Here is a 26,790-nt window from a genome sequence, read left to right as displayed (position 1 = left end):
AGGGGTGGTTCCTTTAGCCAAACTGGACAGCCAGTATCTCTTCCCCAGGTTCAATCTAAGAATGGTTCAGCCCTTCCTTGGGAGAAGGACTCTACCATGTTCATTCAAAATCCACTGTCAATCAGGACATGGTAGGAAAAATGAAACATGACTCGAACAGAGAAAATACTGAGAGTGCTTTTGTTCCTAGTTGTAGTTCCCTTCTGCAAACATCTTTGCATGCTCATTCTAGGGTTCTATGAGATTCCATCTTTATATTCATATAATAAGTTTGAATCTATCGTTGTTTATTTTAATGTGGATTAGATAGGTAGAATAGTTCAAAAAGCTTGGATTCCAATCTCAATTCCAGAATTTACTGGCTGAGTAACCATGGACAAGACACTTAAACTCTCTGCCTCCATTTTTTCTCTTGAATTATGGGGATAGAATAATTTTTTTTTATTATTATACTTTAGGTTTTAGGGTACATGTGCACAATGTGCAGGTTTGTTACATATGTATTCAGGTGCCATGTTGGTGTGCTGCACCCATTAACTCGTCATTTAGCATTAGGTATATCTCCTAATGCTGTCCCTCCTCCCTCCTCCCCCTACAACAGTCCCCAGAGTGTGACGTTCCCCTTCCTGTGTCCATGAGTTCTCATTGTTCAATTCCCACCTATGAGTGAGAACATGCGGTGTTTGGTTTTTTGTCCTTGCGATAGTTTACTGAGAATGACGGTTTCCAGTTTCATCCATGTCCCTTCAAAATCACACTATCACACTGATTCATGAGGATTAAATGAGTCACTGCAGGTTATTTATTATTGAGTTGGTTTCTATAACTTGGAGAGAATAAAATCTTCAACTAATAAATTATCACTTGATTCACAGAATTGGTGTGTGGAATGAAAGAGAAAATGCATGAAAAGTGTTTAGGACAGTGTGTATGTACCAAGTGTACAAATGGTAAATATAAGCTGTTACTAGCTATTACTTTCCTATTTCTTAGTTACTACATTTGTACTATGGTTTGAATGTGCACCCCCAAAACGTGTTGGAAACTTACTTCTCAATGCAACGATGTTGGCATGTTCGGTGTAATGAGAGGTGATTAGGTCACGAGGACAAAGTGAATGGATTTACGCCATTATCACAGGAGGGAGTTCATTATAAAAGAGGTAGTTGGGCTCTCTTTTTCTTTTTCTCTTTCACTGTCTTTCTGCCCTTCTGTCTACTATCATGGGATGATATAGCAAGAAGGCCCTCACCAGATGTGACCCCTCAATCTTGGACTTTCTAGTCTCCATAACTACGAGCCATTAAATTTCTGTTTATTATAAATTACCTAGTCTGTGGTATTCTGTTATAGCAACAGAAAATGGGCTAAGACAATCTGATATTACAGTAGTTTTTCCTTATTTTCTATTTTGCTTTCCTCAGTTTCAGTTACTCCATGGGCAAATGCTGTCCAAAAATATTAAATAGAAAATTCCGGAAATAATTCACCCATTTTAAATTGTACACCTTTCTGAGTACCGTGATGAAATCTCACACCATCCCCATCCATCCCACCTGGGATGTGAAAAATTCCTTTGTCCATTTTATATAAGAAACTTGATTGTTTATGGTATCTGAGAGGAGTCCTGGAGCCAATCTCCAGTAAATACAAAGGATGACTGGATATAGGGCTTGGTATTATTCGAGGTTTCAGGCATCCACTGCGGGATGGTCTTAGAATTCTATCCCCTGTGCAGTAGTGGGGACTACTGTAATCCTCAGAAACATTGAGATTACACAAAGTTTCCATTTCCTACTTTTAAACCACAGGCAGTCAAGAGAACTGCAGGCAAAAGGTGGCATATTTGTGTAAAGATTATTTTTAATTTCCATATTGCTTCATATTTATTCAGGTCTATATCTCTGATCCTAGGACAGAGAATAGAGACATTCACAGAGAAACCTTACCAAAATAGATAAAAGCAATTGAAATTGATTTAATATTCCCAGGACAGTTAAATAATAAATTCTTCTGCTCAGATGGTTTTCAATTTCATTAATAAGATTGTATTTACAAGTAAGGGCATGATGTTGTCTTTTACATATAAGTTCTTAAGTTTTTCCTATCAAAGGCACATTGCATGTTGACAAAAATGTCTGAAAATGAATTTCCCAGAGACCATACATTTTGTTCTTAATTATCTCTGCTCATTATAGTTTGTCATTGTTGTTTTGCCACTGTGTAATAACATTTTAAGTCAGGTTCCCATTAGCCCTTGTTTTTACTGTTGGTCTGTTTTCATATCATCCAAATTTATACTCTTCAGTCCTTTTCCCTGATTTATTCCCATTAACTAGAGAATAGTATTTTCTTACACATCCTTACTATTTTATTGTAAATAGTATAATACAAAAATATTAATGTAGTTCCTCTACCATTATTTAAAATGTTAACATGTCAAATGACATTAAGATTCTCAACTAAACCCCATTAATTTAGTTTTCTGATAATGTGTTCTATGGAAAAGCATAGTGGTTTCTTTGAAAGACTATGAGTTGCAGTATCAGAAAAAATAGCCATATTTAGCATTTGGCTATAAAACTTTATTAAAATTCATGAGATGAGGGACAATAGGCTTGTTATAAATTTAAAATACATCAGTGAATGAAATTAGAGGCATTGATTTTTCTTCAATAATTTGTTTTAGTTAAGTCTAAGAAAATTATCGATACTTAGTTTTCCTTTAAAAAAAAACTCATAAAAAATCATTCTTATATACTCATGTTCATGGTAGCACACTATTCTCTTTGGAATATTCTTTCCTCTGCTTTTCAAAATTCTGGTGACTTTCTATTTTTTAAGTTTTGGCTTAAATGGCATTTCCTCATTGTAGATTTTTAAAAAGGCCTTTCTCCACTCCCAGTGCACCCCGTCCTGGAACAATTAAAAATTAAGTTGCATGATCACTGAATACCAATTTTTTTCTAATTCTTCCCACTGTTTAACCATTGTCACTTAAAGTGATTTCCCTGGCAGTATATAAGAAATGATAATGATATTTTCTACTTCGTATTTTTGTTAGCAAATTTATTTTAGAAAAAAATGCTTTTAAACATGTCTGTCAATTAAAAGGACAATTAGTAAATTCATCAAATGCTAAGTTTCTATACCTAGAGTAAAATATGTATCCTCTAGAGATAATTTGGTACAATTGAGGTCATTAGTATCTTATCTGTTTATGCAATTATTAAAAGTATATACAACTCAATATATTTTTCTTGCAATTCAACTTCGAATATACCCCTGAAAAACTCTGGGGAACATATGCTGAGGTACATTTTCTGTATGGACCTTGTATTCTAGTTCTATACTTGCCTTTAACTAGTAGTTTACTTAAGTCGCTAAACTTTTTTTGAACATTGTTTCTGCACCTCTAAAATGTTAGTTTCAATAGTGAATGATTTTAATTCTACAAAAACTTTAAACACGTATTTTATTTATCTTTTATGTGTTAAATTATCTTTATGTGTGGGTATACATGTGATGTATATAATAATTGTATTAAAAACAAATAGGAATGCATGCAATGAAGTCATGGCTGTTAAGAAATTTATCCCTGAATTAGAAATATAAGATAAATCATACTTCCTAGTGTGCATGCATACATGTACTTGCAAATGTTTAGCTAGTTGATCATTCTTGCTTTGACTGTAACCTTTTGTAGAATAGGCCTATATCATTTGCTTTATTATCCATATCTTTTGTGCCATGGTCAAGTTTTACTGCATATAATTCAGTTTTTCTGTGAATAGGTGGGGCAGAAGATAGTGCCAAAAAGAAAGACCTTTACTGTGACTTGTTTTCTATAATCACATTTTATACCACATATTTTTGTTCACAAAATAATACATGAAAGGACATAAGCCTTATCCAGTCTGGTAAATTTTGGGTTAAAAAAATCTATACTGTATTCTGTACAAGAGAACACAAAGATCTTCTATGCTTCCAAATTATTAGAAAGCATCAGGGTTAAAAGAGTTTTCATCCTATTTTTTGACCTGTTGTAATTATTTCTCAATTTTTCTCCCCATCTCATCTTCTTCCCCACTATAATCCTTTCTATATTCTACTCTCAGATCTATCATTCTGAAGTCCAATTCTGGTCATTATGTCTTTTGATTGATTGAAAAACATTCTAATGGTTTTATATTTTAATCTGTCATTTAGGGTTCTCTGCCATATGAGTCATACCTGAATTTCCAGCTTTCTTTCTCAGGCAATCCCATATGTACCCTGCTCCCAAACCAAACTAGACAGCTCTCTTCTCCTTCAAGTATTTGTTCATTCTGATTTCTTTCAAGTATCATTTAAACAGATCCTTTTAAGTACCATTTCAGATAATATTTTCTCCATAAAATATTTTTCTTGATGACCTAAATTGAAAATAAGAAAGGGAAAAATCTTCGTTTATGGAAATGTTTTGATGATGTATTTACATTGCGTTTGCACAGATGAAAGGCAACAAAAAGTTTTGCTAAACTATTCTGCAAAATAAATGGACATAAAAGACAGAAATCCAGGGAGAAAAAAAAATGTGCACACATGCTATGAATGCCTTTTGTGAATAACTATATTTTTGTGTTGAAATAAAGAAGAGGCCTGTTTTGTGATATCTTGGTGGATTGTATTGTCTAGTTACTATTTCATAAGCTCAAGGAAAAATGGCCCCTCTTGTTCCTCTCCTTCTCTTGCACAGGCAGTGGGTTAGCATATGGTTGAGGTTTTGCCAATTAGACAATTTCAGAGTGTCTCCTGGGACTCTGAATCTTGAGCAAGTGGCTCAGAACATGGCACATGTCCAGTGCTGGGGGCGGATAGACCAGTCTGTTCATAGATCAGCCTCATTATAGCTCTTGTTCGCTAGCTTTCCAGAACATTGAACATCCTTTGATACATTTTCTAAGCTGATTTCATTTACTTCCCTCAATTTGATGAACACTAGATATCCACCCAATAGGTTCCCTTTTCCGTGTAATCATGTAAGTCTCCTGAAAGATGACCAGAGGTCCTGCGGTAGGCAGAATAATGGCCTCCCAAAGATGTCCAAAGCCCAATTCCTGGAAACTGTGGCTATTTTACTTTTTACATGACAAAGGGGAGTTGGGGATGCAGATGGGATTAGGATTGCTAACCAGCTGACTCTGAGATACAGAGATTATCCTGGATTATCTCAGTGGGCCCTATATAATCACAAGCATCCTTAAGTGTAGTAAAGGGTGGTGTAAGAGTAGGTCTGAGAGATACAATATGAGAAAAATTAGACCTGCCATTGCTTTCTTTGAAAATAGATGAGGGGACCATGAGCCAAAAGATGCAGACATCTTCCAGAAGATGGAAAAAACAAGGAAATGCATTCTCCCTTAGATACTCCAGTAAGGAACACAGCCCTGTCAAAACCTTGATTTAAGCTCACTGAGGATTGTGTCATAGTTAGAAGCACGAGAATAGGGAGCAGGCTGTCTTTGTCTCCAGCTGAGCCCAGTGTTCCCTGCTGGAGAATGTAGTAGTTCATGGTGAAGAGCAGAGCAGGTTATACACCTCCAGTCTACCTCTGACTTCAAAAATGAAATCCCCTGTCTTTGATAATAGGTAATCTTGTCTCCTTTTAGTCACTGTTCTTGACTTCAATTCCCATTTATTTTCAATTTAACAACTCAGTATTTCAGCCATTGTCATTTACTGATAAATATGCAGCATTGCTCTCTGACTTCATGCAGATTTTCAGACATGGATATTAACATTTGAAAAGGCAAACACCTGTTTCTTGGTCCTTTTCTGATGATGTAGACCATCAGTTCTCCGGAAGAGATAAATCACTGTTGTAAGAATCTTACTAATGCTCTGTTTCCCTGCCTTCTTAGCTATGGAATGCCTGACACTCAGACATCTGATTTAAAGTTAATAAATAAATTCGGACTACTCTTGTACACTTTTAATATATTCCAGTTATGGTAAAAGCAATGATATCAAGGCAGTCTATTTTTTTAACAAGACAAAACACCTAGTAAAGCCTCTCACTTTTATTTCTACTTTTGTAATTTCCTCGGTACAGTTAACCTTTAAATATATATGTAATATATGTAGATAGAATATCAATTAAAATAAAATATTTCTTGCTGTTAATGTATGGCATTTAAATACTCCTTTATTGTACTATTTATAAAACTGTTTTATAGAACACTAAAAAGTATGGGGCTGTTTAAAAATGTTAATCTTATAATTAATAGTCAGAGGCATATGCTTTTCCCCAACACAAGGCACTGATATTCTAAATGTGTCATTCTGAACTTTACAGTAGGAGACAGCCATCTGTCTGCATGCAGTCATATAAAACCAAGCAAGAATATATGCTCTTATGTTTCCCTTGGTGAGATGTAGGATCATTATGATAAAGTAGGCAACAAGGTTTAGCCAATATGAATTAAGATAGCATGTGTTGAAGAAAAAAAGAGCATATTAAATCAAACTAATTCTATAAGTCAATGTTATTAGCTGATTGGATGTGGATGATTTGATAAAGTAGAGCAGCATATGATGTAATGCCAAGTAGATGGGAAATATGTGTGTAGGTGACCCATTCCTTAGTCTCATAGCTCCAGAAACCCTTTCTCTGTGTTACTGGATCTAGTGCTATTTTAGTTAAGGCCTATACTTTAATTGACAACTCTATTTTGCTGTGCAACATGAAAGTTGTTAAAACATTTTAACATTCTTTCACAGGTTAAGAATATTAACTAGAAGTAAAAAGGAGTGAGACTTGGGAAGAAAAATCAATTTCTAACGTATCTTTATATCTAGATGTCTACATAATTATATATTTTTTCAGTCATGTTCTTTCATCAGTTATGTCTAGATGTTTCCGAAATTCAAATACTCTAAAATCTGCTTTCTATATTTTAGTTTAAGTGAAGTCATTATGAAAAGATACGACCACTCAGACACAATTTTTGGGCTCACCTAATGTGTTTTTCAGTTTAATTTTATGGGGATTATGATATCTTCTTCATTAAAAACTTACTAGATCAACTTTAATTTCTTTGGTTTGATGATTTTTGAAATTTTATTTTTTAAAGAAAACTCTCTTCCTGAAGCAAAGATTTTTTTTTTTCATAAACAGATGACAGAGTGGAACAATTTAAAAATTTTATCATGCCATCACATTAAATTTGATTTTCCAGCTAGTACAGTAATACAGCATGGTGGTTAAATGTGAAATCTGGAGTCAGCCAAGATTACTTCTAATCCCATTTCTACCATGTACAAACTGTGTGACCTTGACAAAGTAATTTAACAACTCGAGGCTTTATATCTCTCATTTGTAAATGGGGGTAATTTAGAGAGCCTACTTCAGCAGGGTTATTCTGAGGGTTAAGTGAAATAAGATGTATGAAGCACTCAGTGCAGTGTCTGGTAAATCAGGACTCTTCACAATAATATTATGCAAATTTCACTCCTGAAGCAGAAGTTCATATATTTTAGGTGTTGATTGTACTCTATAAGGGATTCATTTAAAAATTATTTTCATGGCACTCTGTCTGTAAATTCTGATTTATCTGTAAATTGAAATACTAAGAACATTTCTAAGAAGTTATATAAATATAAGTATAATAAATATAAATAGGGAAGATTTAGGGACTGTTTATCCAAAGCAAGTTTTCTACCAGGCAATTGAAACAATTTGAAAATGGCATATAATAATTATTGAAATTTACACTTAAATTTCATCATATGTAGTATGATTCAGGTTTCATCTGGCCAACCTGAGTCATGCTATAAAAAATGACGATCTAGGACCAGATTCTTGAATTACAGACCTTAGGCAGTAGCAGTAGTCAACATGTGTCAGTGTGGATTCTAAGGCACACAACATCACAAATTACATTTAGAGCAATAGGTTGAAAACACAATCCTGCCCCTGGCTTTCTTTATGACAGAAAGAGGCAAGATACTTTATTCAAATGTAAAGAGTAAATGGTTAAAAATAAATATTCATCACTTCAATATTTACAAATAAAATTTCAGTTCTGAACATGCATATCACATGGCCCTCTATGTACTATACTGAAACATTTTCCAAAAGAGGCAACAGCAAAAAAATTATGGATAATATTATGATAACCTAAAAATAGTCCTATTACATTAATTTTGTTTAGTTTGTCATGTGCCTCAGTATTAATGAATTAAAGTTATTCTTCAAATGCAATTTTGTAATTACTAATTATTGATAAAAATATTAGTCATAGTGTCTGATTATCATGTACTTTTAAAAAAGAAATACTCTATAGATTACTTAATGTTTAGCAAAACATCCAATTTATTAGTTTTTAAAATATTATAAATTCAGCAAGAAAAATAGTTAAAAATTTAAGAAGTATAAAATGATTAATAATATGAAAACATAATTTGTACAGCAAAAATAGGGTAGATTTCCAATTCTTTTCCTGAGGTCACTTTCCTATATTCTGCCACCAAAACATCAAATACAATTAAACCTCAGTGAAACCTTGCTTAACTCCAAAAATCCTCCATTGTTTTTTTTCTGGAGGAAAAAACAGGTTACTCTATGAAGTGTTAAAGATACTAGGTAAAGAGTTAAAGGAGAGAGAATTGGGGATTCAGTGGGACAGAGAGAAATGATGGCTTAGAGGGTCATTACTAGTGTAATACGTTAGTGTAGAGATACACTAACATTAAAAAATTAAAATAGGCCAGTCACAGTGACTCACATCTGTAATCCCAGCACTTTGGGAGGCTGAGGCAGGTGGATCACCTAAGGTGTTAGGAGTTTGAGACCATCCTGGCTAACATGGTGAAATCCTGTCTCTACTAAAAATACAAAAGTTAGCTGGGTGTGGTGGCTCATGTCTGTAATCCCAGCTACTGTGGAGGCTGAGGTAGGAGAATCACTTGAACCTGGGAGGTGGAGGTTGCAGTGAGCCAAGATCACACCACTGCACTCCAGCCTGGGCGGCAGAGCAAGACTCCATCTCGAGATAAATTAATAGGTGGAGCCAAGATGGCCGAATAGGAACAGCTTCAGTCTATAGCTCCCAGCGTGACCCATGCAGAAGACAGGTGATTTCTGCATTTCCATCTGAGATACCGGGTTCATCTCACTAGGGAGTGCCAAACAGTGGGTGCAGGACAGTCGGTTTAGCGCACCCTCCGCTAGCCGAGCCAAAGCAGGGCGAGGCGTTGTCTCACTCGGGAAGCGCAAGGGGTCAGGGAGTTCCCTTTCCTAGTCAAGGAAAGGGGTGACAGATGGCACCTGGAAAATTGGGTCACTCCCACCCTAATACTGCGCTTTTCCAACGGGCTTGGAAAACGGCACACCAGGAGATTGTGTCCTGCACCTGGCTTGGAGGGTCCCACGCCCATGGAGTCTCGCTGATTGCTAGCACAGCAGTCTGAGATCAAACTGCAAGGTGGCAGCGAGGCTGAGGGAGGGGCGCCCGCCATTGCCCAGGCTTGCTTAGGTAAACAAAGCAGCCAGGAAGCTGGAACTGGGTGGAGCCCACCACAGCTCAAGGAGGCCTGCCAGCCTCTGTAGGCTCCACCTCTGGGGGCAGGGCACAGACAAAAAGTCAGCAATAACATCTGCAGACTTAAATGTCCCTGTCTGACAGCTATGAAGAGAGTAGTGGTTCTCCCAGCACTCAGCTGGAGATCTGAGAACGGGCAGACTGCCTCCTCAAGTGGGTCCCTGACCCCTGAGCAACCTAACTGGGAGGCACCCCCCAGTAGGGGCAGACTGACACCTCACTCGGCCGGGTGCGCCTCTGAGACAAAACTTCCAGAGGAATGATCAGACAGCTGAATTTGCAGTTCACGACAATCTGCTCTTCTGCAGCCACTGCTGCTGACACCCAGGCAAACAGGGTCTGCAGTGGACCTCTAGCAAACTCCAACAGACCTGCAGCTGAGGGTCCTGTCTGGTAGAATGAAAACTAACAAACAGAAAGGACACCCACACCAAAAACCCATCTGTACATCACCATCATCAAAGACCAAAAGTAGAAAAAACTACAAAGATGGGGAGAAAACAGAGCAGAAAAACTGGAGACTCTAAAAAGCAGAGCGCCTGTCCTCCTCCAAAGGAATGCAGTTCCTCAACAGCAATGGAACAAAGCTGGACAGAGAATGACTTTGACGAGTTGAGAGAAGAAGGCTTCAGATGATCAAACTACTCCGAGCTACAGGAGGAAATTCAAACCAGTGGAAAAGAAGTTAAAAACTTTGAAAAAAAATTAGACGAATGTATAACTAAAATGACCAATGCAGAGAAGTGCTTAAAGGAGCTGATGGAGCTGAAAGCCAACTTTCGAGAACTACGTGAAGAATACAGAAGCCTCAGTAGCTGATGCGATTAACTGGAAGAAAGGGTATCAGTGATGGAAGATGAAATGAATGAAATGATCGAGAAGAGAAGTTTAGAGAAAAAAGAATAAAAAGAAATGAACAAAGCCTCCAAGAAATATGGGACTATGTGAAAAGACCAAACCTACATCTCATTGGTGTACCTGAAAGTGACGGGGAGAATGGAACCAAGTTGGAAAACAGTCTGCAGGATATTATCCAGGAGAACTTCCCCAACCTAGCAAGGCAGGCCAACATTCAGATTCAGGAAATACAGAGGATGCCACAAAGATACTCCTCGAGAAGAGCAACCCCAAGACACATAATTGTCAGATTCACCAAAGTGGAAATGAAGGAAAAAATGTTAAGGGCAGCCAGAGAGAAAGGTCGGGTTACTCACAAAGGGAAGCCCATCAGACTAACAGCTGATCTCTCGGCAGAAGCTCTACAAGCCGGAAGACAGTGGGGGGCTGATATTCAACATTTTTAAAGAAAGGAATTTTCAACCCAGAATTTCATATCCAGCCAAACTAAGCTTCAAAAGTGAAGGAGAAATAAAATACTTTACAGACAAGCAAATGCTGAGAGATTTTGTCGCCACCAGGCCTGTCCTAAAAGAGCTCCTGAAGGAAGCACTAAACACGGAAAGGAACAACCAGTACCAGCCACTGCAAAAACATGCCAAATTGTAAAGACCATCAAGGCTAGAAAGAAACTACATCAACTAATGAGCAAAATAACCAGATAACATCATAATGACAGGATCAAATGCACACATAACAATATTAACTTTAAATGTAAATGGGCTAAATGCTCCAATTAAAAGACACAGACTGGCAAATTGGATAAGGAGTCAAGACCCATCAGTGTGCTGTATTCAGGAAACCCATCTCACGTGCAGAGACACACATAGACTCAAAATAAAGGGATGGAGGAAGATCTACCAAGCAAATGGAAAACAAAAAAAGGCAGGGGTTGCAATCCTAGTCTCTGACAAAACAGACTTTAAACCAACAAAGATCAAAAGAGACAAAGAAGGCTATTACATAATGGTAAAGGGATCAATTCAACAAGAAGAGCTAACTATCCTAAATATATATGCACCCAATACAAGAGCACCCAGATTCATAAAGCGAGTCCTGAATGACCTATAAAGAGACTTAAACTCCCACACAATAATAATGGGAGATTTTAACACCCCACTGTCAACATTAGACAGATCAATGAGACAGAAAGTTAACAAGGATACCCAGGAATTGAACTCAGCTCTGCACCAAGCTGACCTAATAGACATCTACAGAACTCTCCACCCCAAATCAATAGAATATACATTTTTTTCAGCACCACACCACACCTATTCCAAAATTGACCACATAGTTGGAAGTAAAGCTCTCCTCAGCAAATGTAAAAGAACAGAAATTATAATAAACTGTCTCTCAGACCACAGTGCAATCAAACTAGAACTCAGGATTAAGAAACTCACTCAAAACCACTCAACTGCATGGAAACTGAACAACCTGCTCCTGAATGACTACTGGGTTCATAATAAAATGAAGGCAGAAATAAAGATGTTCTTTGAAACCAATGAGAACAAACACACAATATACTAGAATCTCTGGGACACATTCAAAGCAGTGTGTAGAGGGAAATTTATAGCACTAAATGCCCACAAGAGAGAGCAGGAAAGATCCAAAATTGACAACCTAACATCACAATTAAAAGAACTAGAAAAGCAAGAGCAATCATATTCAAAAGCTAGCAGAAGGCAAGAAATAACTAAGAGCAGAACTGAAGGAAATAGAGACACAAAAAACCCTTCAAAAAATTAATGAATCCAGGAGCTGGTTTTTTGAAAAGATCAACAAAATTGATAGACCACTAGCAAGACTAATAAAGAAGAAAAGAGAGAAGAATCAAATAGATTTAATAAAAAATGATAAAAAGGATATCACCACTGATCCCACAGAAATACAATCTACCATCAGAGAATACTACAAACACCTCTACAGAAATAAACTGGAAAATCTAGAAGAAATGGATAAATTTCTCGACAAATACACCCTCCCACGACTAAACCAGGAAGAAGTTGAATCTCTGAATAGACCAAAAACAGGCTCTGAAATTGTGGCAATAATGAATAACTTACCAACCAAAAAGGGTCCAGGACCAGATGGATTCACAGCCGAATTCTACCAGAGGTACAAGGAGGAAGTGGTACCATTCCTTCTGAAACTATTCCAATCGATAGAAAAAGACGGAATCCTCCCTAACACATTTTATGAGGCCAACATCCTCCTGATACCAAAGCCTGGCAGAGACACAACCGAAAAAGAGAATTTCAGACCAATATCCTTGATGAACATTGATGCAAAAATCCTCAATAAAATACTGGCAAACTGGATCCAGCAGCATATCAAAAAGCTTATCCACCATGATCAAGTGGGCTTCATCCCTGGGATGCAAGGCTGGTTCAACATATGCAAATCAATACATGTAATCCAGCATATAAACAGAACCAAAGACAAAAACCACATGATTATCTCAACAGAGGCAGAAAAGGCCTTTGACAAAATTCAAGAACCCTTCATGCTAAAAACTCTCAATAAATTAGGTATTGATGGGACATATCTCAAAATAATAAGAGCTATCTATGACAAACTCACAGCCAATATCATACTGAATGGGCAAAAACTGGAAGCATTCCCTTTGAAAACTGGCACAAGACAGGGATGCCCTCTCTCACCACTCCTATTCAACATAGTGTTGGAAGTTCTGGCCAGGGCAATCAGGCAGGAGAAGGGAATAAAGGGTATTCAATTAGGAAAAGAGGAAGTTAAATTGTCCCTATTTGCAGATGACATGACTGTACATCTAGAAAACCCCATCGTCTCATCCCAAAATCTCCTTAAACTGATAAGCAACTTCAGCAAAGTCTCAGGATAGAAAATCAATGTACAAAAATCACAGGCATTTTTGTACACCTATAAGACAAACAGAGAGCGAAATCATGAGTGAACTCCCATTCACAATTGCTTCAAAGAGAATAAAATACCTAGGAATCCAACTTACAAGGGATGTGAAGGACCTCTTCAAGGAGAACTATAAACCACTATTCAATGAAATAAAAGAGGATACAAACAAATGGAAGAACATTCCGTGCTCATGTTTTGGAATAATCAATATCGTGAAAATGGCCATACTGCCCAAGGTAATTTATAGATTCAATGCCATCCCCATCAAGATACCAATGACTTTCTTCACAGACTTGGAAAAAACCACTTTAAAGTTCATATGGAACCAAAAAAGAGCCCGCATTGCCAAGTCAATCCTAAGCCAAAAGAACAAAGCTGGAGGGATCACGCTACCTGACTTCAAACTATACTACAAGGCTACAGTAACCAAAACAGCATGGTACTGGTACCAAAACAGAGACACAGATCAATGGAACAGAACAGAGCCCTCAGAAATAATGCTGCATATCTACAACTATCTGATCTTTGACAAACCTGACAAAACAAGCAATGGGATAAGGATTCTGTATTTAATAAATGGTGCTGGGAAAACTGGCTAGCCATATGTAGAAAGCTAAAACTGGATACCTTCCTTAGACCTTATACAAAAATTAATTCAAGATGGATTAAGGACTTACATGTTAGACCTACAACCATAAAAACCCTAGAAAAAAACCTAGGCAATACCATTCAGGACATAGGCATGGGCAAGGACCTCATGTCTAAAACACCAAAAGCAATGGCAACAAAAGCCAAAATTGACAAATGGGATCTAATTAAACTAAAGAGCTTCTGCACAGCAAAGGAAACTCCCATCAGAGTGAACAGGCAACCTACAAAATGGGAGAAAATTTTTGCAACCTACTCATCTGACAAAGGGCTAATATCCAGAATCTACAATGAACCCAAACAAATTTACAAGAAAAAAACAAACAACCCCATCAAAAAGTGGGCGAAGGACATGAACAGACACTTCTCAAAAGAAGACATTTATGCAGCCAAAAGACACATGAAAAAATGCTCATCATCACTGGCCATCAGAGAAATGCAAGTCAAAACCACAATGAGATACCATCTCACACCAGTTAGAATGGCCATCATTAAAAAGTCAAGAAACAACAGGTGCTGGAGAGGATGTGGAGAAATAGGAACATTTTTACACTGTTAGTGGGACTGTAAACTAGTTCAACCATTGTGGAAGTCAGTGTGGTGATTCCTCAGGGATCTAGAACTAAAAATACCATTAGACCCAGCCATCCCATTACTGGGTATATACCCAAAGGACTATAAATCATGCTGCTATAAAGACACATGCACACATATGTTTATTGTGGCACTATTCACAATAGCAAAGACTTGGAACCAACCCAAATGTCCAACAACGATAGACTGGATTAAGAAAATGTGGCACATATAGACTATGGAATACTATGCAGCCATAAAAAAGGATGAGTTCATGTCCTTTGTAGGGACATGGATGAAACTGGAAACCATCATTCTCAGTAAACTGTCAGAAGGACAAAAAACCAAACACTGCATGTTCTCACTCATAGGTGGGAATTGAACGATGAGAACACATGGACACAGGAAGGGGAACATCACACTCTGGGGACTGTTGTGGGGTGGGGGAGGGGGGAGGGACAGCATTGGGAGATATACCTAATGCTAAATGACGAGTTAATGGGTGCAGCACACCAACATGGCACATGGATACATATGAAACAAACCTGCACATTGTGCACATGTACCCTAAAACTTAAAGTATAATAATAAAAAAAGATAAATTAATAAATAAGAGTATTTTTTAAGACTCCACCTAGCACAAAATTAAAAAGATAAAAAGCCCTCTCAGAGTTTTAGATAGTTAAATGTAGATCTAAAACAGTTTTACAACCCAAATTATCTCCCTAGATCTCTCTACTCATAGAATATAATATAAATGGCCTTAAATTATAGCAGAAAGCAAACAACATGACATTTTGCAAACACTTGAAATACTTTTCTAAAAATCAAGCCATAATGATGTATCTTCAGAGCATTTTATAGATAAAGTCCATTTTGAAGAATACTTATATGATGTCTTAAGAGGAACATGAAAATAGACTGTGTTTCCATTTCTGTGCCTTTTACTGTATTTGCTTGCTTACTTAGCTAGATATTAAACATTCACAGTCACACAAAGTCATTGTGGAAGAAGGATGGAATAACACACACATGCACACACATCCACATCCACACACATGCACATACACACACACACACACACACACACACACCCCTCTGAATTAACATTAGGACGTCCCACATTTTAGCGCTTAAATGGGGATTTATTAAATACAGTCTTGGACAAGTAATAAAATTATCTGCTATCTGAATCATAATCCAATAGTAATCCCCATCCCCTCCTCCCTAATTTAGAACTAGAGATTAGTTGTATAGACATAATGACACTTCAGCTATCAGTGCAAGGACAACCAGTCAGCTGCACATGACTTAATGCCTTTGTAATCTGTCCAGGGTGTTTCTGGCTTTAGTTGTCTAGCATTTCCCTAATTAACTGAAAACGTCTTGGGAGGCTATTAGATGTTGACAATAGGAGAATATATATTTTTCATTCATTAGAAGCTTCATTAATGTTAAAACCATATTCTTAAGCATCAAAATTTAATGTACTATTCTTAAACACTAAATTCAAATACGAAGATTTGCATATGAAGTACATAAATGTGGCTATTTGGCAATTAAACAATAAAATAGTATTAATTAGAACCTAATTGTCTCTATGGAAACACAGGAAAGATTCACCATAATTTTAGAAGTAGCTGCATAAAAAACACTACGAATTTTAACTTCTATTTTATATGGCAGTTGGAAATATATGTTGAATTGCATTCCTAATGCAAAAAATCTTAGGTTTGCTTCTACAAGTATTCAATCAGAATTTATTTTTAAATAAAATTATACGGCTGTTTCTTGTTTGTGCTAGTACCCATCACTAAGTTTACAATACATTTCAACTCCTGTCCATTCTCTGGAGAGGTTTTTAAAAAGAAATACAAAAGGGTAATGAAGATTGATTACCTTTTTCACAGAAGCGGCCAGTGAAATGTAGTGGACAGTCACATTGGAATGACACTATACTACTGGAGAGGAAGATGGGGTGGCATGTGCCTCCATTGTGGCATACATCCTGCTGGCACACAGAGGGTGCTGCAACAGAGGGGCTGTCAGAAGTCCACGTGGTATCAACCCCTTGTGTCACATCAGAAGCATCAACAAAGGAGGCTGTTGGAGACAGCATAAATCCCTGGGATCTGTGATTTATAAACAGACCAGAAGACAAAATATAAGTAAAAGCACATAAATAGAAATAATAGAAAATTTGATTTAATATAAGAAAATGAAACCAATACTGATCAAGGTTTAACTGAGGACAAATAAAATTATCATGTTTTTTTCACAATTATGAGATTTGTAAATGTTAAAAATTTCTGAGCCACATAACGTAACCCTGTAGTAGTAAGAAATGTGGAAGAAATAACCTTCACAAACTTGTCAGTTGTTTTATGGAAAAAACATAGTCCTCCTTTAGCTGTTTCAAATCTTATGAGCCTAAGATCAAGAATTAGGTCATATTACATCTTCATGCTAAAACTGTTTGAACTTGAAGGATCTCTAACTACTAGAAATGTGCATTCATTAGTCTGACTTAGCATTAATTTCTGGGAGCTATCCAACAGGTACCTTAGAAATACCCACAAATATTCCCTAATTTTTTTTTTTTTTACAAATCTTAATACCAGTTTAATTTTTTCTTTATAATAAATAATGAACAACAACAAAAGTCTCTCTGAATTATGTGAAATTTCCTACTTTTACATTCAAAAGCCCTTGACAATCTGATTCATCCCTGCTCTTCCAGCCTACTTTATCATGATTCCTAATAAGTACCTTAAATTCTCTCAAACCAAATAAGATTACTATTCCTTAGAGACCCTGAAATTTCCTAATTTTGGAAGTTTGTTTAATATACTTTTTATGCATTGTTATTCCTCAATTCTTATCTGAATTTCACCTACAGTGCTAAGCCCACGACTGCACTATTTTTTTTGTCCGTGGCCCAACAAGATGAAACTGATGTTTCTCTCCTGTCTAAAATTCCACATCTCATTTGTACCATTGTTAGAACATTTACCATGTGCTTGTAGTATAGTTATTTTATGTGTAGCCTCTACTATTTAGGTTGTATATATTCATTGTTTTTTCTTTCTCCCTCCACACAAAAGTTTCTCATTTTATCAGAAATCTTTATTCATAATACTTAAGAAAACTTGTTGAATTAATGCGTTCAGCATACTCATGAGTTTCATATACTGTCTGGGAAGGTTTTTAGAATTTCACTTAATATAATAATGAGATAATTATCTTTTCAATGTAAAATCCTTGTGCAATAAAAATCAACAAACATAAGAAATTTTTATTTTATACCTTGTCATAAAGATAAAACCTTAGCAAAAGAAGTCACTTCAAACATTCCCCAGCTGATCTTAGAGACTTAAAAAGCTATTTTTATATCTACTATACACATTAATGTCAACTTACTGGAATAAAAGATTTAAAGAAAATGAAATAGATAATTTATATTTTACTGATACATTAATGTGCAGGTCAGTTCTTTCCCAACCCGAAATTCTTCTTTATGGTGTTCATCACAGATTGTAACAATATATTTATTTTCATGATTGAGCCTGACCTGCTTCTCTTTCCTCTGGATTGCAATCTACATGAAGGATGGTGGGATGACTTCTGTGCTTTTCTTCATTTTATTCCTAACAATGCTTGATCTCTAGTAGGCTCTCCAGTAAATATTGTATAAATAATTTTAAATCTTTTTTTTGTAAATATGCAATGTATCAAAGTACTTTCTGTTATTGTTGTTGTTTGTTTGTTTGGGATGAAGTTTTACTCTTATTGCCCAGGCTGGAGTGCAATGGTGCGATCTCGGCTCACTGCAGCCTCCACCTCCCGGGTTCAAGCAGTTTTCCTCTCTCAGCTTCCCTAGTAGCTGGGATTACAGGCACCCGCCACCATGCTTGGTTAATTTTTTGTATTTTCAGTAGAGACCAGGTTTCCCCATGTTGGCCAGGCTGGTCTCAAACTCCTGGCCTCAGGTGATCAACCAGCCTCAGCGCCCCCAGAGCACTGGGATTACAGGTGTGAGTCACTGCGCCTGGCCTGTACCACACTACTAAACAAGAACAATAGCGATGAAATAATTTTGTCACCCCAGGTTATTTTTATAACTCCATTATATAACTCTTTAGTTTTATAAATCATATAAATTCTAACACTTTTGATATAGTTTTGTGATCAACTTTCTCTGATATTGCTCTATCAGAAAATTAGCATATATCTTCCTATTAGTACTTACAATACAAGTTTGTCTCTTTAAGGCAACTTTCATCAAGTTAAATGGCAATGCTAATATGAATGACATGGGATTTATTACTCAATATTCTGAATTCTAATTTAATTTTTAGTTTTAATGTTTCTGAATAACTTCACCATTTCATCTAACATTTGCCACGGACTTCATGAACTGCAGTCAGTCACCACTTTCTCAGGAATAAATTAGAATTAAATGCCACTACGTCTTTCTCCTACTGTAGCTGCTCAGGGAGACTGTCTCACCTGAAAAAAATCAATATTTTGCACATTTCAGTTGTTAAGTGATTATACAAAAATAATTGCTATCAATTGATCTGAAAACATCAGGATCACAAATCAATTTTTGAAAGCAACATTAATCATTTGATCTTTGTTATAAAGATCAAATTTCATATCTGATATATGATAATTAGTAGTCTGGCTTTCAGTTTTATTTTTGGAAGTTATAGATTATGTCATGAATTTACTTGTTTTAAAATTTAGAATGACAGAAAATGTATTCAATTTGTTATATATTTAAAAAGGAAAATTAGTTCACACTCCTAAAATTTTACCTTATTTTTACATACAGGTTAAAAATATCAAGTGACTGTGGAGGTTTATTAAACATAACTAGATGTTGGACTTAGTAATATAATTTGCAATGTAAAAAAGGAACAGCAAAATTACCATTTTTACAATTCTAGAAATCATAAATGAATGAGACTTTAGAAAATAGTAAGTGCAAAAATCTGATCGTTTCTTAGGTAACTTTGTATAAGGATACAGTGACGAACCAGCTATTATTATAACAAGAAACTAGTCTTCAATAACTTTTTCTTAATGAATTAGTGTCTGAATAACATATGCTCAATGGATTCAAAACCAAACTTGATCATTAGAGAAAGACACCTTGATAGGACAGCAATTTCCAGTCATGTTGGGGAACTCTAGTTGGAACAGGAAAGGAACACACACTACTCATCGTTTCAATCCCACAGCAAGCAGCCTGTGAAAACCATGGGGCTAAACACTTCACATTGCTTCAGCCTGAAGGATTTTGCTCATTGCCTGCTGACTTCACCACTGCTCAACAGACACTTGTCTGGCACAAATTTTTAGAAGGAAGAGTGGGCTCACACAGATATGTGCCTACAAATCTGGCTTCCCAAGTCTAGGATCATTTTTAGAATGACGATGAAATATTAAAAAGAAACAAATGCTGCTAGAAGACCGTTGAGTTTAGAGCTTTAATAGCGTCAAGGGGAAGAAAGGATTCAAAAATCACTGTGTTTGATTGTAAAGAGTAGTAACATAAATGAATTATAATCTGGATAAGAAAATGCATATATCTCATGTAAAGAAAACCTTTTTTTCTTACAAAAATGAGAATATACTCTAAACACATACTTCATTCCACTTTGTCTTTCCATTTATTAGATATGCTATTCTACTCTGTTTTTTCACCTAAATGTAGTTCTTGGTGGTCTGCTCCATTCATAAGTATAGTTCTTCACTTTCCTTTTAAAATCTGCAGTGTTTCAATTGTTTGGATATATCATCATGGATTCTGTCAGTTTGTAACATATATTTAAGTTGTTTCAAGTTTTTTTCTTTTTATCTGAATCATAACTTTATTTTCAATAATTACATTGAGATATAATTTGCATACATAGTGTACCCATTTAAAACGCATTATTTAATATTTTTTAGTAGATACAGAATTGTACAACTATCACCACAATCTAGCTTTATATTTTGTCATTCGCAAAATAAATGTCATTTCCCTTAACAGCCACTCTCCACCATACATCCTCAGTCTAGTCTTAGTAAACCTTTAATCTACATTCTGTCTCTATAGATTTGCCTATTTTAGACATTTCATATAAATAAAATCAGATAACATATATAGTTTTGGACTGGCTTTTTCATTTAGTGTAATGTTTTCAAGGTTCACCCATGTTGTTGCACGTATCAGAACTTTATTAATTTTTTATTTTTCTTTTGAGACAGAGTCTCGCTCTGTCACCAGGCTGGAGTGTAACGGCCAGTCTTGGCTCACTGCAACCTCCGCCTCCTGGGTTCAAGCGATTCTCCTGCCACAGCCTCCCGAGTAGCTGGGATTACAGGCATCTGTCACCACGCCCGGCTAATTTTTTTTTTTTTTTTTTTTTGTATTTTTAGTAGAGACGGGTTTTCACCGTGTTAGCCCGGATGGTCTCTATCTCCTGACCTTGTGATCCACCCGCCTTGGCCTCTCAAAGGGCCGAGATTACGGGCGTGAGCCACCACAACGGGCCCCTTTATTCATTTTTAGTACTGATACGGATCTATCATATTTTATTTATCTATTCATTATTGAAAGATGTGGGACTTTTCCACCTTTTGGCTATTGTAAATAATACTATGAACATTCATGTTGAAATTTTTGTCTGGATGTACGTTTCAATTTCTCTTGGATATGTAATTAGGAGTGGAATTGCTGGATTATATATTCTATGTTGACATTTTGAGCAACTGCCAAACTATTTTCCAAAGAGGCTTCACCATTTTACATTTCAGCCAGCAAAATATAAGAGTTCAAATTCTCCATATCCTTGTTGGATAAAACATTCTTTTTTTTTTTTTTGACTTTTAAAACACTATTTAATGACCATCTTATCAATTCCATTGAATTTAATCTTTTTGAACTGAAACGTGTATGCTTTTCATTACAAATAATTTCGTATGTATTTTCTTTTCCTTTTTTAAAATTTGCTTTCTATTTAAGATTTATTTATTTATTTATACATATATATTTATTATACTTTAAGTTCTAGGGTACATGTGCTCAACGTGCAGGGATAGATACCTAATGTAAATGACGAGTTAGTGGGTGCAGCACACCAACATGGCACATGTATACGTATGTAACAAACATTCTTTTTTCTTTGCATCTTTGACAAAAATCTCCCCATTTCTTCCACCTCCCAGATCCTGGCATCATAAACTCTTATAAGTAGTATGTACATTTAATTTTTTACGAATTTTGACAAATTCCCCTCAGAATGGTTGCCACAATTTACATAGTAACAACTTTTACTCTACTTATACCAATAATTTCTTTATTAAATTTTTTGCTTTTTAACAGCCACTTACATAAAAACTAGAAACTTGCCATTGTTTCAAATTGTATTTCTTTATTAGTAAGTGTCATATGCAGAATAATTCCCACCCCCACTTAAATTAAAAGTAGTTTTCTGAACTTGCCTAGCTAATATCTGTTTCATTCACCTGGAGTCACACAGGGCCGACCAACTGAGTAAAACCCCTTTTGCAGGTAATGTATAGTAAAGGCTGTGATGGCTTACCACTCTTTCTAAGCCCCCTATTTCTCTATGCATTATCAAATGTCATAGCTATAAACACATACACATCTATTTAATATACCTATGTCTATATCTACATCTACACCTACATTTATAACTTGTATCATCTCTTGTACTATTTCTGTGGTACACCTATTGCCAGGTGTTCAGTTTTCATACAGGGTAACTTAAAACAGCTAGTGATGTCTTAGTGGTGTAGCTAACAGGGATAAATCCAGAAAATAATTCAATTACTGTTTTAACTTTCAAAATCATAAGAACATCATAACATCTAATAAAGCTTTAAACAAATGGAAAAATGACTTCAAAAGTTTAAATTGCCAGCATTCTCATCTAGTTCCAAAATTTTATTTTGTTTTTAGTTTGATTAATAACTTTGAAAATAATCATTGCAAATTCTGACAGAGAGCAAATCAATATAGAAAAATGTTTTTGCTATTTAAAAAACATATATAATTGTCAATATATTAAAGGAGGAAATATGCAAACTGACTGTTAGTACATGAAAAATTCTCATTTGCCATTCAAAACAAACGTTAGTAAAACAAATCATACAAGGAAAAATTTATCTGAAGAAACAATCCCAAGTGTTACTCCTCTTTTTTGAATATAACATTTATGTAATAGGATAAGAATCATAACTTAATAAGTTTAGTAAGATTATCATTTTAAAATGCAAATAAATTAATTCACTCCACATAATAGTGTAATTTTAATGGATCTTGTTTTCATATTTTCCTAATTTTTCTCATGGGACAAATGCTTTTCTTTCTCACCATCTTCTATTCTTTAGCTACTACACAGTCACAAATAGGATTCCTGAGATTACAAGCTTTGTCATATGATTCATGTTCCCTGCATCCTTGGGTGTTAGGCAGGACTGGCACCTCAGGGCATTGCAGACCACTGTTTCGCAGTATGAAGGGTGGATATTTTTGAAACATTCTCTCCCTCTTGATTCTGATTTTACTTTCTCATGCCAGAGTACAGAGGGTCATTATTATTTTTTTTATTTCAATGGCTTTAAGCATACAAGTGGTTTTTGGTTATATGGATGAATTATATAGTGGTGAAGTCTGGGATTTTAATGTACCCCTCACCCTGTATTGTACATTTTACTCTAATAGGTAGTTTTTCTTCCCTCATCTCCCTCCCACTCTCCCCACATCTGAGTCTCCAATGTTCATTATACCACTCTGTATGCCTTGCATACCCATAGCTAAGCTCCCACTTACAAGTGAGAACATGAAAAACCATGATTTTTAATGGCTGTTTATGTTCCATCCTAAAACTACACCATCAATTATTTAGTAGTTTCTCTCTTGTAAAATGGTTAAATTATTTCCAATTCTTGTACTCTTTTTCTTTTTTTATTATTATACTTTTAAGTTCTAGGGTATATGTGCAGAACGTGCAGGTTTGTTACGTAGGTATATATGTGCTATGGTGGTTTGCTGCACACATCAACCCACCATCTACATTAGGTATTTCTCCTAATGCTATCCCTCCACTAGCTCCCCATCCCCTGACAAGCCCTGGTTTGTGATGTTCCCCTCCCTGTGTCCATGTGTTCTCATTGTTCAACTCCCACTTACGAGTGAGAACATGTGGTGTTTGGTTTTCTGTTTTTGGGTTAGTTTGCCAAGAATAATGGTTTCCAGTGTCATCCATGTCCCTGCAAAGGACATGAACTCATCCTTTTTTATGGCTGCATAGTATTCCATGGTGTACATGTGCCACGTTTTCTTTATCCAGTCCATCATTGATGGGTGTTTGGGTTGATTCTAAGTCTTTGCTATTATAAACAGTGCTGCAATAAACATATATGTGCATGTGTCTTTACAGTAGAATGATTTATAATACTTTGGGTATATACCCAGTAATGGGATTGCTGGATCAAATGGTATTTCTAGTTTTAGATCCTTTAGGAATCACCACACTGTCTTCCACAGTGGTTGAACTAATTTACACTCCTACCAACAGGTAAAAGCATTCCTATTTCTCCACATCCTCTCTTGCATCTGTTGTTTCCTGACTTTTTAAAGATTGCCATTCTAACTGGCATGAGATGGTATCTCATTGTAGTTTTGATTTGCATTTCTCTAATGACCAGTGATCATGAGCTTTTTTTCATGTTTGTTGGCTGTATAAATGTCTTCTTTTGAGAAGTGTCTGTTCATATCCTTTGCCCACTTTTTGATGGGGTTGTTTTTTTTTTTCTTATAAATTTGTTTCTTTGTAGATTCTGGATATTAGCCCTTTGTCAGATGGATAGATTGTAAACATTTTCTCCCATTCTGTTGGTTGCCTGTTCTCTCTGATGAGAGTTTCTTTTGCTGTGCTGAAGCTCTTTGGTTTAATCAGATCGCGTTTGTCTATTTTGGCTTTTGTTGCTATTGCTTTTGGTGTTTTAGTCGTGAAGTCTTTGCCCATGCCTGTGTCCTGAATGGTATTGTCTAGGTTTTCTTCTAGGGTTTTTTATGATTTTAGGTCTTACATTTAAGTCTTTAATCCACCTTAATTTTGTATAAGATGTAAGGAAGGGATCCAGTTTCAGCTTTTTGCATATGGCTAGCCAGTTTTCCCAACACCATTTATTAAATAGGGAATCCTTTCCCCATTTCTTGTTTTTGTCAGGTTTTTCAAAGATCAGATGGTTGTAGATGTGTGGTGTTATTTCTGAGGCCTCTATTCTGTTCCATTGGTCTATATCTCTGTTTTGGTACCAGTACCATGCTGTTTTTGTTACTGTAGCCTTGTAGTATAGTTTGAAGTCAGGTAGTGTGATGCCTCCAGCCTTGTTCTTTTTGCTTCAGATTGTCTTGGCTATGAGTGCTCTTTTTTGGTTCCATATGAAATTTAAAGTAGTTTTTTTTCCAATTCTGTGAAGGAAGTCAATGATAGCTTGATAAGGATAGCATGAATTTATAAATTACTTTGGGCAATATGGCCATTTTCACGACATTGCTACTTCCTATCCATGAGCATGGAATGTTTTTCCATTTGTTTGTGTCCTCTCTTATTTCCTTGAGCAGTAGTTTGTAGTTCTCCTTGAAGAGGTCCTTCAAATCCCTTGTAAATTGGATTCCTAGGTATTTTATTCTCTTTGTAGCAATTGTGAATGGGAGTTCACTCATGATTTGGCTCTCTGTTTGTCTGTTATTGGTGTATAGGAATGCTTGTCATTTTTGCACATTGATTTTGTATTGAGATTTTGCTGAAGTTGCTTATCAGCTTAAGGAAATTTTGAGCTGAGACGATGGGGTTTTCTAAATATACAATCATGTCATCTGCAAACAGAGACAATTTGACTTCCTCTTTTCCTAATTGAATGCCCTTTATTTCTTTCTCTTGATGATTGCCCTGGCCAGAACTTCCGATACCACATTGAATAGGAGTGGTGAGAGAGGGCAGCCTTGTCTTGTGCCGGTTTTCAAAGGGAATGGTTCCATGTTTTGCCCATTCAGTATGATATTGGTTATGAGTTTGTCATAAATAGCTCTTATTATTTTGAGATATATTCCATCACTGCCTAGTTTATTGAGAGTTTTCAGCCCGAAGGCCTGCTGAATTTTGTCGAAGGCCTTTTCTGCATCTATTGAGATAATTGTGGTTTTTGTCATTGTTTCTGTTTATGTGATGGGTAGGTTTATTGATTTGCGTATTTGAACCAGCCTTGCATCCCAGGGATGAAGCCGACTTGATCGGATAAGCTTTTTGATGTGCTGCTGGATTTGGTTTGCCAGTATTTTATTGAGGATTTTCACATCGATGTTTATCAGGGATACTGGCCTGAAATTTTCTTTTTTTGTGTGTTTCTCTGCTAGGTTTTGGTATCAGGATAATGCTGGCCTCATAAACAAGTTAGGGAGAATTCCCTCTTTTTCTATTGTTTCAAATAGTTTCAGAAGGAATGGTACCAGCGCCTCTTTATACCTCTGGTATAATTTGGCCATGAACCCATCTGGTCCTGGACTTTTTTTGGTTGGTAGCTATTAATTGCTGCCTCAGTTGCCGATACTCAACTATTCAGGGATTTGACTTCTTCCTGGTTTAGTCTTGGGAGGGTGTATGTGTCCAGGAATTTATCAATTTCTTCTAGATTTTCTAGTTTGCATAGAGGCATTTATAGTATTCTCTGATGGTAGTTTGTATTTCTGTGGGATCAGTGTTGTTATCCCCTTTATCATTTTTTATTGTATCTATCTATTTTGTTGATCTTTTCAAAAAAAAACAGCTCCTGGATTCATTGATTTTTTGAAGGTTTTTTTTTTGTGTGTGTGTCTCTTTCTCCTTCAGTTCTGCTCTGATCTTGGTTATTTCTTGTCTTCTGCTAGCTTTCGAATGTGTTTGCTCCTGCTTCTCTAGTTCTTTTAATTGTGATGTTAGGGTGTCAATTTTAGATCTTTCCTGCTTTCTCTTGTGGGCATTTAGCGCTATAAATTTTACTCTACACACTGCTTTAAATGTGTTCCAGAGATTCTAGTACATTTTGTCTTAGAACATCTTTATTTCTGCCTTCATTTCGTTATTTATTCAGGAGGAGGTTGTCGGTTTCTATGTAGTTGTGTGGTTTTGAATGAGTT

General features: G+C 36.0%; 1 protein-coding gene across 1 annotated transcript in view; it reads right to left on the bottom strand.

Moving 5' to 3' along the window:
• Nucleotides 1-26,790, bottom strand: part of EYS (eyes shut homolog) — a 1,808,075-nt gene that overhangs the window by 511,194 nt on the left and 1,270,091 nt on the right. Inside the window, 1 exon segment of the mRNA XM_030809409.1 lies at nucleotides 16,491-16,723. Within this exon segment, the coding sequence (XP_030665269.1) occupies nucleotides 16,491-16,723 (233 nt within the window).

The sequence above is a fragment of the Nomascus leucogenys genome, chromosome 3 (genome assembly GCF_006542625.1).
Source record: "Nomascus leucogenys isolate Asia chromosome 3, Asia_NLE_v1, whole genome shotgun sequence".
Taxonomy (NCBI): Eukaryota; Metazoa; Chordata; class Mammalia; order Primates; family Hylobatidae; genus Nomascus; species Nomascus leucogenys.
This window is presented reverse-complemented; position numbering and strand designations above follow the sequence as displayed.